The 13164-nt window shown below is 39.1% G+C and overlaps 1 protein-coding gene across 18 annotated transcripts in view; it reads right to left on the reverse strand.

Moving 5' to 3' along the window:
- The window catches only part of CC2D2A (coiled-coil and C2 domain containing 2A), a 124296-nt gene that overhangs the window by 63386 nt on the left and 47746 nt on the right, over positions 1–13164 (reverse strand). For 12 of the 18 annotated variants that reach the window (XR_011502312.1, XM_044767808.2, XM_070506204.1 and 9 more), the window contains 5 exons: positions 10933–11142; positions 9858–9964; positions 6298–6438; positions 3057–3213; positions 1994–2232 (listed from right to left, as the gene is read on the reverse strand). Coding sequence is in view for 17 of the 18 variants with exons in the window: in XM_044767808.2 (XP_044623743.2) it covers positions 1994–2232; positions 3057–3213; positions 6298–6438; positions 9858–9964; positions 10933–11142 (854 nt within the window). In the remaining variant the exon portion in view is untranslated. The remainder of the gene's footprint in view (positions 1–1993; positions 2233–3056; positions 3214–6297; positions 6439–9857; positions 9965–10932; positions 11143–13164) is intronic. The other 6 variants (XM_070506210.1, XM_070506208.1, XM_070506211.1 and 3 more) reach the window with 1 other exon arrangement.

Below are 13164 nucleotides of genomic sequence, written 5' to 3' on the forward strand. Positions count from 1 at the left end.
TTTTATTGCATTTATTTGTGGACACCCACCTGAAACACCAGTTATTGGTTAAGTCAATCGCAATTCAAGCTTGTTAAGGAAAGGAAAACCTTAGAGTATAAAAATCCAGAATACACTCAGGATTTATGGTTGGTAATTTTCTTTTAAGTTGTGGTTAGATATACATAACATAACACTTATCCTTTTAACTATTTTTAAGTGTACAATTTAGTGGCGTTAAGTACACTCACAGTGTTGCGCAGCCATCACCGCTATCCTCCTGCAGGATGTTTTTTTCATCCCAACTAGAAATCTGCACCCATTAAATTGGGTGGTAGTTTTAACTTTTTACATCTCTGTAATTTAGGCCCACCCCAGACATGAAATTGCTTGAATGACCTGAACAGTTTTTTCTATAAGGGACATTTAACACCAAATTTTGAGAAGTATCCAAGACACCCAAAGACCCCACTCAGAGTTGTTTTAAGGCTTATTCTCAGTAACCTCATGCTACAGACACACCTAAAACACCCCTTACCTGAGGGCCTGATGAAGCAGGTCGATTGTATCATTGGCTTGGGGTAACCTGGATATAGTCCCAAATCCCAGTGAAAACTCAGAAACTTAAGACTGAGATATACATTCTCAGTTGAAACAGGATTTGCCATAAAACACTGTCAAATCAAGGCCAAAGTTTCCCTTTAAAAACATGCTATGTAATCACATATTTTAAATGTTCATTACAGAATTATGTGGTATGGTATTTGTGGCCTGAAAATAGCTAATTTAGTGCTGGGGAATAGTTTATTTATGTATAGCCTCTGAATGCTATGAAGTTGAGAGAACACATGAAAATGCACAAGAAGTTACAATTTAAAAATAAATTATTAGCACGTTAACAGAAGTTTGAAACTAAGGAGGTTGTAGGAAGTCTTATAACATCCTAATTCATCCCTGAATCCTAATTATCTCTCAGGATGACTGACTGGATTAAATTCTCACTTTCTATTTTGGAATATTGAAGATTCCAGCCTAAGATAGTCCCTGTGTTCACTATAGGTCTTCTGTTTACTGGAGAATTAAACCTCGGATCTGGTGATATCAGTTATTTTAATAGATTCCCTTTAATAGATTACGATATGCTATAACATTCATCAGAATCACCTGGAAACTTTGTGAAACAGTTTTCTGAGCCCTGACCCAGAGTTTCTGATTCAGCAGGTCTCAGGTAGGACCTGAGAATTTGCATTTTAAACAAGTTCTCCAGGTGATGCTGATGCTGCTGGTCCTGGGGCTACCCTTTGAGAACTATCTCTATAAGATCTAAGAAAGAAATAAGTGGGAAATTTAAAAAATATTTGTATTATAATTTTTAAAAAGAGAATGAACATGTGTATTTATGAATATTATATGTATAGATTTATATACATAAAGTGATGCTTCTGATTGTTTCTTTTAGGTCTGATGTATGAATGACGAGAAATGTGTTTTACAAATCTGGAGGGTGTGCTTCAGATGGCCTGACGTAAATAGGTATGGGAATATTTACAATTCCTGTGCAACGCTCTACAAGGCCTTCAAAGAGAGAAGTTGGCCTAAGGGGCTCCTGCAGTCAAGGGCCAATGAAAGACCTAGGTTTCTGTGCCAGGGAGCGGGGGATGCGCTACCGGTAGATGGAAAAGACACACTGAGGTTACAGATAAAGGCTCCAACTCAAAGGCCACATAGACAGCCACTGGGAAGAGTGCCTCCTACGGGCAGCTTCAAGTAATGGGCTCCTGAGTGGCCAATGGGATGCATTAGGTGGGTGAACCACATGAAATCACCAAAATACAGACAAATATCTGCAATTTCAAACCATTCAGTCTAATACATATTTATGATTTTCCTGATCATACCGTGTTGGTCAGGAGACATATGCTCCACACAGTGTGCAAGTGTGTGTGCACATGTGTACATCTAAGTGTGTGTGCATCACATGTCAACCTCATTGATGGTCTGAGTGTTTGCTCACCTGGGACACTGGTCATTGGGCGTCACGCTCCCCGCCAGGCTCAGCTCCGGGACCAGCATGGGCTCCCCAGGCCTCCTCCTGCTCTGGGCTGCTCTCTCTCTCACCTCTTGCTCTATTACTGCCTGATTGGTGGGCTCTGGAGGGACAGGTTTTACAGGGTCCTCCTCAGGATATGGTTCCTCCATCTCGTCATCAGGATGTTCTTCGACTCCTTGTTTCTTTTTCTTCTTCTTGGTCCTCTGTTGGGTAAGAGACAACCTTTTATCAAACAGGAATTTGGGAGTTTAAGAGCACAGTCTTCAGAGTCAGATAGACCTGGATGTCAACCCAGCTCCACGCAACCAGCTGTATGCACTCAGGCAGGTAACTAAGCCGCTTGACCTCTCCGTGCCCCAGTTTTCTCATCTACAAAATGGGGACAATCATAGGAAATTCCTCCCAGGGCTGTTGAAATGAGGCAATGCCTGTAAAGCACTTATCATAGTGCCTGGCCCCAGAAAGAGCTGAAAAAAGCTAGCTATTCGTGTAATCATTAGCACTACTGGTTAATGTAATCATTAACATCAGTTCTAAAGGCCAAGGACATATCTTGAAATTAAAGTAAGTCTTGTGAGCACAACTGGCATTGCAGCAGACCCTACTCTCTTACTTACTGGCCTTGGCTTCAGTTTTGCTGGGTCATGTGTACAAAGTTATATAATTTCCTGAGGGAAACCTGAAAGCATCAATACCCTATGTTCAATGGGACAATGCATGTAAAATTCTTAGCATAGTGTTTGACCCATACATGAGCAATTATTGTGTTGTTCCTTGTTCGTTCACTCAAATAGCCACAGAGTGATACCAGGGCCCTATCAATGGAAAACCTGGCTCTGGTATCAGCTAGCTGGGTGGCCTTTTACACAAGTGCATTGACGAATCATTTGCTCATCCTTTTGCCCCCTAGCAAGAGGGCAGGGAGGGAAACAGAGCAGAGCCTGCAGGAGACCCCAGTTTGCCTCCTCCTGTCTCAAGGGGTGCCCCAAGCTCAGCCCTGCTCAAGGCTGAGCGACTGTTTACATACTTGGGCTTTCTTCCAGGCTTTCCACTGCTGATGGGCACTTCTGTATTCATCCATCCTCTGTTCATACTCTTCCCTGTGCTCTTCCAATAGTTCACTTATTTCAGCTTGAATTTCTGCTTCATATGCTTCTTCGTCTGCTTTCTGGTCCACTTTTTCCCTTTAAAATAATTTACGGTACCTTGATTATTTCTTGGAATTAAGTACTAGAGTAATAATAACAGCAAATACCTGTATCAGGCTTGCCGGGTTGCAGGTTCTCTTCTAAAAGCTTTGCACATGTTAGCTCACAACCTTGTGAGGCAGATACTATTATCATCAGCATTTTATACTCTAGGAGACTGAGGCACAGAGCGGTTAAGTAACTGGTCCAAGAACACACAGTTGGTGAGAGGAAGACCTGGAATATGAGCCCAATCTATTTACTATTAAGCAACAATGCTGCTCTGAGTTAAATAATCCATATGGTGTACTGACACAGTGCCCCTAAATTCTCAACTGATAGTGGTAGAAGTTTCATTTCAGTTATCTTATCAATTCTTCAAGTCTCTGAGGAACCACTTCATTTGTTGCTACTCAGTCCCTAAAACCACTTTTTTTGACTTTGGATTGATAATTTGGGTTTTTCTCTGATGATTCTGCAACACTCCATCAGGAGTTTGGCTCAACTCAGAGGAGTGTTTCCCACCGTGTGTTCTGTAGAACATTGGTTCTATGAGATGTCCTACAAAAAAAGGTGCTGTGGCCAAATCAACCTGAGATTAAATAGATGTGAGTTTCCTTGTTGCTAGTCTTTGCAGAGCCATTTATATGTTAATGGACAGTATGACTCTCCAGGAGGGAGCTGGTAAACAGGCGTACCCAACACATCCCACCCAGCTCAGCACTTGGGAGTTGTTGCAACTCATCCCGCATTAATCTCCTAATGTGATCAGTGTGGCTGGCTTGCAGGTTCAACTCTCCTCAAGTTCCTTGTCCCTTTTGGATAAACTTAGTCACATGCCTTGAGCTGACAAATGTTTGTTTATGTACATGTGTGAGCTGGTGATTTAGCAATTAACAGTCCCCTAAGAGACTCTAGGATACTACCGAAGAAATCACTTTTGATACACGGTTGTACCTGAAATTTATAAATATTGGGGAAATTTGGCTGAAAAATAATGTTCCATCTCTGATATACTGAAAAGCATTTGCTTTTCTCATTGTTATGCACAAGCATGAATAAGCTGGTTGGAATTTGACTATTTTGCAGGAAAAAAATTGTACTGTATCATAAGGTGGCTACATGAATGAAGAATGTGAGAAAAGGGCACTCCAAAAGAATTTAGAGGACAGCTACTTATGGGAGAGAAGAGGTGTTTAGTGTCATAAAAAGGAAGTTTGCAACCTTGAGGTGAGCTTAAGGGTAAATTTCCTATAAATTTTAGTTTATCCTAAACTTAAGAAGGTAAGAAGGAGAAAACAATATGGTGAATATTTATGTTCTGCTTCTGGGTGGGGGAAGTAGGCTAGGAGATGAAATGCGGAAGCAGAAACCCTGGAATTCCTGGGCGACATCACGATTTCTGTGGGACAGACTGTTTGAATTTGTTTTCCATCAACTAACATTAACTGAGCAGATACTGAGTGGCAGGTGCTCTGTTGGGGACCAGATGTCTAAAGGCGACAAGGTCCCTGCTCTCACGGAGCACACAGTTTCCTATTTGTCCTGAAAACTGTAGAATGTTTTGTTAGTCTTATGATAATTACAGCCCAAGAAAATAACAGTTTGCAACTATCTTTGGCTAAGATGTGGCTGTTTTCAAAACAAAAGATTAGATAATTGCCAAAATTTGTCACTTTTCATGTAGAAGTGCTGGCACAACACTTATTCAGAAGAAACAATCAGGAAGGGACCAAAACCAGCAGCAGAGACTCTCTTGGACTAATATGCAGGGCGTGTTTTTGTTGTGGTAGACTCTACTCTCAATCGTGTGTCAAAGTCTAGTGAATTAGGCAGCGTAAATGTGATCAAAGCATACTTTCTCTTCACCATACAGAAAGATCAATCCAAATGTATTGAAGATGAATGTGAAAGATAAAACTATAATGGTTATAGGAGACAATAAAGTAGAAAATCCACACGAATCAGGGCAAGGATTTCTTAAGCAGCATACAAAAAGCATCGATCGTAAAAGAAAAGACTAGCATATTCTCTCTCTTTAAAATTAAGAATTTCTATTCATTGAAAAGCAGCAAAGAGAGAGTAAAAAGACAACTACAGAGGGGGAGAAGATATCTGCAATGCACATCATCCACGAAGGGCTCGTGTCCAGGATATATGCCCAACCTACAAATTATGAAAAGGTTATAAAGCTGAACAATCCAGTTCAAAAATCACAAAAGGCTCGAACAGACACTTCGTAAAAGAGGAAATCAAAACAGCCAATTCATGTATGGGAAATATAAATTAGAACATGCCATCGGATGGCAAAATGCTAATGTGTAACAACACTGGGTGACATGTATGCTCTGGGTCCTATGGACCAACAGGAACAGTGGTCAAAATACAGATGGGCACAGGCATTCTGGGAGGGCGTTTGGAATCAGCAAATAAGTATTTGGAGAAGCGCACTCGCATCCCCGAAGACTTGACAATTTCACTTCCAGGTATATTTCTGGAAAGCTTAGGCACATGTACCCTAAAGACATGTCCAAAAAGTCTGTGGAAGTGCTGTATGACAGTTGAAAAATGGAATCAATTTGAATGTCCATCAACAATAAAGTGGACAAATTTTGTTATATTCATATAATGAAGTATTCTAAAGCAAATAAAATAAACTACATCTATGAGCCATAAAGCAGATGATCTCACAAACACAGTATTGAAGGAAAAAACACGTGTATGCACTAAAGAATACAAACAATATACTTTCACTTATGTAAGCATCAAATACAGGCAATATTAAACTGTACATTCTTAGGGATTACACAAAGATGGCAAAACTATAAATAAAAGCAAGAAACACTAATCATAAAAGTCCAGAAAATGGTTACTTCTGGGATGAAGGGGGACGTATTTGGGGATAGGAACATGGGGCCTGCCCAGGTACTGGTAATGTTTTCTTTCTTAACCTGGGGAATGGTTATATGGTTATTCATTTGTAACTTTTTTTGTAATTATTTTGTAAGCTATGTCTATGTTTTATACATTTTTTCCTCCATATGATATAACCCAATAAAACAATTTTTGAAAAAAGCCTACTTTCTCAAAACAAGTTTCAAAGGCGTATTCGTAAACCTCTGGAACTCTCGAAGGGATTTCATCTCTTTCCAGACTTTTATGATGGTCTTAAGCAATGTTCGATCTTTTTCTTGTTCAATGTCACGCAGTTTTCTTGTTTGCCTACGAGATATAATACACGAGTATATATTAAAAAGTTATTTAGGCGTGTTTGTTTGCAAATAAAAAAAGGAAACTAATAATGTTATAGTGATAGTATATTTAATTTGATAGCTACAATATTTCTAAACAAGTACTAGAAAACCAAAAATACAAAAGCAAATTTGAAGACAATAGGATGTCAATCTGTTTTGAGAGGTTTATTTGATTTTGTTTTCTCTAGATGAATCTGACATCAATTAAACTAAATTATCTTTAAAAATTCTTATTAATACTATGCATCCTTAAACAAACAGCCACCTCGGAAGTTATGAAAATAAGGGGCCCAGTAAATGCAGTTTTCATGGACGAAGTTATTGTAAATACAGGGAAGTATGTTGCTGTCCTATTTAACACCAAATATATTAAAGTCTCTCTGTGTTAACATGAATCACAAATTCTACATTTAGGAGATGAAGTAATGTCACCACACGTCTTGGTGAGTTTTCAGTGCTAACTAGATTAACAATATTTTTGGCCTGATTTGAAGAGGCATCCTTTGAAAATGCTTTCATTCTTATTTCCATTATTTAAGGTGTTTGGGAATTATCTAGTATGAATAGCAGCCAAATCCAGACCCCAATGTACTCTATTATGCCATGAATTAATTAGTTGATTAGTTAATTAAACAATTGTTTTTTGAGCAACTACCAGGTGTCATTCCAGGGGACTTAGAAATGTCTAGGAGCGAGGAGTTGTCTCTGTTTTCAGGCAGTTTACAGTTTAACTAAGGAGACAGAAACATAGATAAATAACTATAAAATAGAACATGAGATTTGCCTAAGAGAGTGCCTTGGGAACCACAGGACTGGATTCATCTCAGGAGAAAAATGCAGATTAATAAAAGGTTAAAAAAGGAAAAACTCATGAGGTACTCTGAACATTTAGAAGCTGGGCAGAGAAGGAAGATTAGGCAAAGGATGGTGAGAAGGACAGGTGGCTGGAGGGGCAAGGACATCCGGGAGATGGTGGTGTATGGAGCCGAAGGGAAGAGAGTGTCTCAACAGGTATCAGTACTGCCAAGAGGCCATGTACCCTGAGGGGCTGGGAGGTTCCATTCCACTTAGCAATACAGAGGCCCCCAGGGACTGTGGCAAGATCAGCTTCAGAGGTAAGGTGGGTGCAGGAGTGAGACAGGATGGGTTGCAGAGTGAATGGGAGGTGAGGGAGTGGAGACAACATGAATGATAAATGTTTTCCAGAAGTTTGGCTGTGAAGAGAAATACAGAGATAAAGTGGTAGTTGGATGGGGATCTGGGGTCATGGGATTTTCATTTCTTCAAGATTGAGCATGTCTGAGGGTAAAGATCCAGTTGAGAGGGTTAAAACAGTGTTTCCCTATATTGCATGAACATCCATGTTTCCTTTCTTATATAGCCAGGTTCCAGTTCAGAGGACAAGCAACGGGGTCATGATGCTATGGATGGAAAATAAGATGGAAAACGCTTAGCATGGTGCTGGCTGAGGTTAGCTATGCCAATAAGGACTCAATGGATGCCTGGGGTGGGGCTTGAGAGCAGCTGATCAGCAGCCCCCAGGGGGCTTAAGGGAATGGGTCCACTTGATGATACATCCAGGAACAGATCATCTGCTTAGAATTTGCTTTACTGTCTAGAGAAAAATCAGTAAAGGATTAAGGGCCACTCTTTCACTGGATCAGAAATGCTGAGTCTTGGAGGTTTTCATCTTCTGGGGCCGCAGAATGATTGCATGAGTCTGCTATCCATGGGTCCACTGGGTCCACTGTCTGTAGGTCCCACACACGGTTCTGCTACCATTTTTCAAATACTGACTAATAAATACAATTTCATTTAAAACTATCATTGCATTCAGAACAGCTTTTTGTCACTTTTTCTTACCCAATGTTTGCTCAAACAAAAATTACTTTCATAAGGAGGCTGCAATGTATTTTTCTTTTAACATAAATAAGAATTTTCATTTTAAAACATACTCTTCATACTTTTATAACTACGGTATATAAACATCACTAATTTCCTTTGCTGGAAGAATTTATAACTCAAGGCGAGATTGCAAAAAGAAAAGAAAAAGAAAAGAAATCATTTAAACTTTTTGACTTTTTAATTCCTATTCTAAGAATTTATTCTGTGGAAATACTCACACAAGTACACAAATACATACATATAGGAATGTTAGTTAGAGTATAGTGTAAATAGTAAAAAATAAGAATAATACAAATGCCTATCAATAGGGGATGTAAGACCTATATCACGTCAGCCTTTAAACAATGATATAGACCCAGAGGTGCTGTGATAGGAAAAGGTCTAAGATGCATTTTACATGAAAAAGCAAGTTGCAAGATGGTCAGTGTAATGTAATTCCTTAAAGAAATAAAGTATATACACATAAACACATCTGTGTATGTATGTATGAGTTTATACACACACACACACAATGTTTATATACATATGGAAGAACTAGCAAAAAAGTTTTACCCATGATTTTCCCTGAGAGATGGGACTCTAGAAGGTGCTCACATTCTATGTTAATTATTTCCTTATTGTTTGGCAATGATCAGGGTTTTAATTTTTGAATTTTAATTATGAAAAATTCCAAGAGATAGAAAAGTACATATAATAAATAATATGATGCTTGTTAATATTTTGTCATGTTTACTCAGGGTTTTGTTTTTCTTTCTGATAAAATGTTATAGTTAGATTTGAAGATGTCCCCCATTCCATTCCCTTCCCTCCATCTCTGGAGGAAGAAACTTGCATGTGTCCTTTCCGTCCGCATGTACCACATATGTGTGTTCCTAGAACAAATGAGTATTGTTCCAAGTATTCTTTAGGTTTCATGAACTGTTCACACAGCGAGTATCCTCTTACACCTGAATTTTTTTCATTCAACATTGTTTTATCCATATTGATACATACAGGTCTAATTCAGTCATTTTAACTGTGGTATAGACATTCAGTGTAAGACTATACCAGATGTGTCCATTCTGGTAGGGGTTTATTTCTAGTTTCTTTTACACATGGTGCTGTGAAATCCTTGCCCACTTCTCCATGTGCACATGTGCAGGTAGCCCCTTAGAGTACACATATCTGAAGCCGAATTGCCGGGGCCCAGCTTATGGGTATTTGCAACACTTTGCTCATCTATTGGCCAAACTGATCTCTAGAGTGGTGGCTTTGGCATTTGTTCACACCAACAGAATCTGAGAGTTACCCTATCCCCACATCCTCATTCTTTTATTGGACTTCAAATTTGGTGTTAAATGATGGACATGTCTCATTATTTCATTTGGCTTAATTTCACGGGGTTCGGTGCATTCAGAAAAACTGAGAAAATAAACTCTCAACAACATATCTAACAGGACAAAAAAAAAAAGAGCAGTAGTTACAGTTACAGACTTTACTCACCGAATTTCAGATTTATATTCATTGATGGCTCTTCGGGTTGTATCAAGAGACTTAGGAGTTTTTGCTGGATTAAGGCTCACCTGAACAGCGTTTCTTAGAGCTTGAAGCTTAAAAAGATATAGATACAAGTTTTGAGTTAGAAACTCTCGTCCCTACTGCAGGTTAGTTACCTGGACCCACCCACTTCTCCAGGGCAAAATGATGCCAGCAACCTGTGAATAAACATTCAAGCATCCAACTGTCTCCACACTTTCACCAAAATGAACTTTGACAGACAGCTATTTCTTCTATTCTTAAAAAAAAAATAAAAAGAATAGTAAAGAATGGTTTATTTCTATCCTTGTTCTGTGGCCCAGATAATCGAGCTGCTTATGACAAATGTTGCTTTTACGTGTGTGCCTCAGAAACAAATTTTCTTTGAAGACTAAAAGCAGATCTTACTGGGTCCTGGATATACAATGATATTCTTGTGGTATGAAGAGGTCATAAAATTATAGACTCATAAAAGGAGGTATTGTGGCATTATCTCTTATTTGGGCAGTCAGGTTTTAAAGTCGGCATGAGACTAAAATTACCAATAGTCAAAATTAGTTGTGAAAATTCTACAGGATAGAATCACACTGGAAATAAATCCAGAACAAATAGCCATTTCTTTGAGCATTAATTGAAACAACTGACTTGTGTTTAGGTACCATGTTATAGGAAATTACATATAAAAATGAGAATGTCTCTAAGGACAGAGAGAGTCTCAAGCCATGAATGGTCTCAGCATCTGAGATCACAGCAAGACACAGCCACGTATCTTCCATCTAATACCCACTCCTGGTGGTGAAATCACTTGCACTGTCTGCACAGATCTTTCTCTTTAAGCCGAGTGTGCGCCATTGAATTTGCACACGTTAAATGTACATCTTCATAGCCTTCCTCTTGCCTCTAGGTAAGACAACATATCACACATCCTAGACAGAGGGAACGTGTGAAAGAGGCACATGAACACTGGCTGCTGAAGGTATTTTTGTGGTTTGGGCTCGTCAGAAGAACCAACCCTGTCAACGATAAGCACAGAAGGGTGTACCTTATCAGTAAGAAATTTTGCCTTGTTTCTCTGCCGTCTTGCAAGGTACTGGTCATATAATTGGGCCAACTTGGCTGCCAAAACATGCTCCCGGCTAAAACAAGGGTGATGAGTAAAGATTAACCCTGAAATATCAATGTCCAGTTGGAAATTTCCGGGAGGGTCTCCAGATCCGATCATATGCTGACTTCTGTGGACATACTTTACTGCCTGCCAAAGAGAGCAGAGTGTGTGGGGAACACGGTCAGAGCACTTACTAGATAATGATCTCATGCGCAACAGGAAAACAGTCAAACATTCAGATGCAGAATGCCTCCTACCCGGGCAAGCCAGGAGAAGGATGTTCTACTCCCTGTTTCCTGGAGCTTTGAGGGGTCTGCTCTTTCCTGAATTCTTGAAAAGTAAAATGAAGGACAAGGAGGGAGAAAAGACATCATTTCCATGTTGCTTTCCTATGTCTTTTAAATTTTCTCTCTCCCAAGTTGTAGTTCCAATCTTTGTCATGTAAGTTATCCTGTTTCTTGAAATCTTGAGTTTTGTAGCTGGTGATGTTGAAATCCTTTTAATGAGAGAAGCATCGATTCTAGTCCAAACTGATCATTATATGGATCACAAATACGCTCTCTATGTGGAGAAAGTTTTATTTTCTAGACAACAGCCAGAGACTAATTTTTGCTGAACCAAGCTTCCCGCTGGCGCCTAGTTTTCCTGGGAGGAAGGAAGTCAGTCTGCAAACTAACAGAGGAAGAGGGAGGTGGAGCAGCTGGGTGTATAGAAAACAGGAATGGACTTTTCTGTTGGGACTTTCCTGGATCACTTGGGTGTACAGTGTATCAGATAAATCTCTCTGTTTTTATTCCACAAAATCTTCAAGATATTCTACATTGATCACTACTGCTCTTATGGGAATCTAGTGTTTGCAGTTGGGGAGCTCCAAGGTGGAGAGGAGACCTTTTTGATTTTGTGTCTTCATTTTCATTATAGTCACGGACTGTAGTCAGGATGTGGGCTTTGAGACACATCACTCCATCAATCCTCCCTTCTTGCAGAGGGGAGCTTTTGGAAGCTATTTATATTATCTGGAAAATGACAATAAAAGATTATGTGGCAAAAATGTATTATTTACAAGGTCTGAAGTTAAATGGAAGCTGAAGATACTCTAGTCAGAATTGAAGCTTCTATCTTTCATAAATTGTGGGTGACGTGTTCAGTAATCTCTTCATTTAATTCTTCTACATGTTATCATGTAAAGACACTGAACTGGGGCCAGAAGTCTTGGATCCTAACTCTGGCTCTATCTCTAGCTTGCTCTGGAAACTTAGGCAAGTCACTACACACGTCTGTGCTTCTATTTCTTCATCTGTAGAAATGGGAGGCTGAGGAAAAAGATCCAGTTGGCATTTTGTAGATCATGAGGCATTATATAAAGCACTTCACATGTGTCACCTCATTTATTCCACAGAGTTGAATGGGCGTCTACAATGCAGTGGGGCCAGTCTTCAAGCAGCAATAGATTTAGAGGGGAAAACAGGGATCTGATCTTTATAACATAAGGTGGAAGGGATAAGGCCTGGGATGTGCAGAGGGAGGGATGGAAACGCAGAGGAGGGAATTCCAGAGGTAGAATCCTAGATTATAAAATTCTAACATTCTCCCTTATCAGACTAACAACAGAGAAAGGAGGTCCAGATTGTGTGTGTGCGTGGGAGAGTGTGAATACACGTATGCATGTATATATGTACAGAAATGTATTCACATTTGTTATACAGTGTGATCTGCTTTTCGGTTACTGTAGTCATTGAAATAGCACCAATATTTGCATTTACAGCAAAACATATACATATGAGTCTTCATTTACTAGTAAATGTGTCATTGTGTTGTGTTGTCTGCTTTGTACTGGTATTCACAAATAAGAATATATGAATTCTTTCTTTTTAGCCATTCAATTTCATATTTTTCCCCCCAGATTAGTAGACTATTAATATATATTTAGGATTTGTGATTTCCTGTAGGATTCCAATACAGTGTATCCTACATTTTTTTAAATAAAATAAATTTTCTCCTATAAATAACCTTCAGTCTGTCTTTGATGAGAAGACCTACAGAATTTTGTTTTTAAAAAAGTCCTTGTAAAACTGGGATCGGTTTACAAATATGGTAGAGTTGAACAGGAATGGATTGACTATATCTTAGTACCTTCCGAAATATGCTGAATTGAATCTCCATTTGGAT

Source organism: Equus asinus, chromosome 3 (assembly GCF_041296235.1).
Source record: "Equus asinus isolate D_3611 breed Donkey chromosome 3, EquAss-T2T_v2, whole genome shotgun sequence".
Taxonomy (NCBI): domain Eukaryota; kingdom Metazoa; phylum Chordata; class Mammalia; order Perissodactyla; family Equidae; genus Equus; species Equus asinus.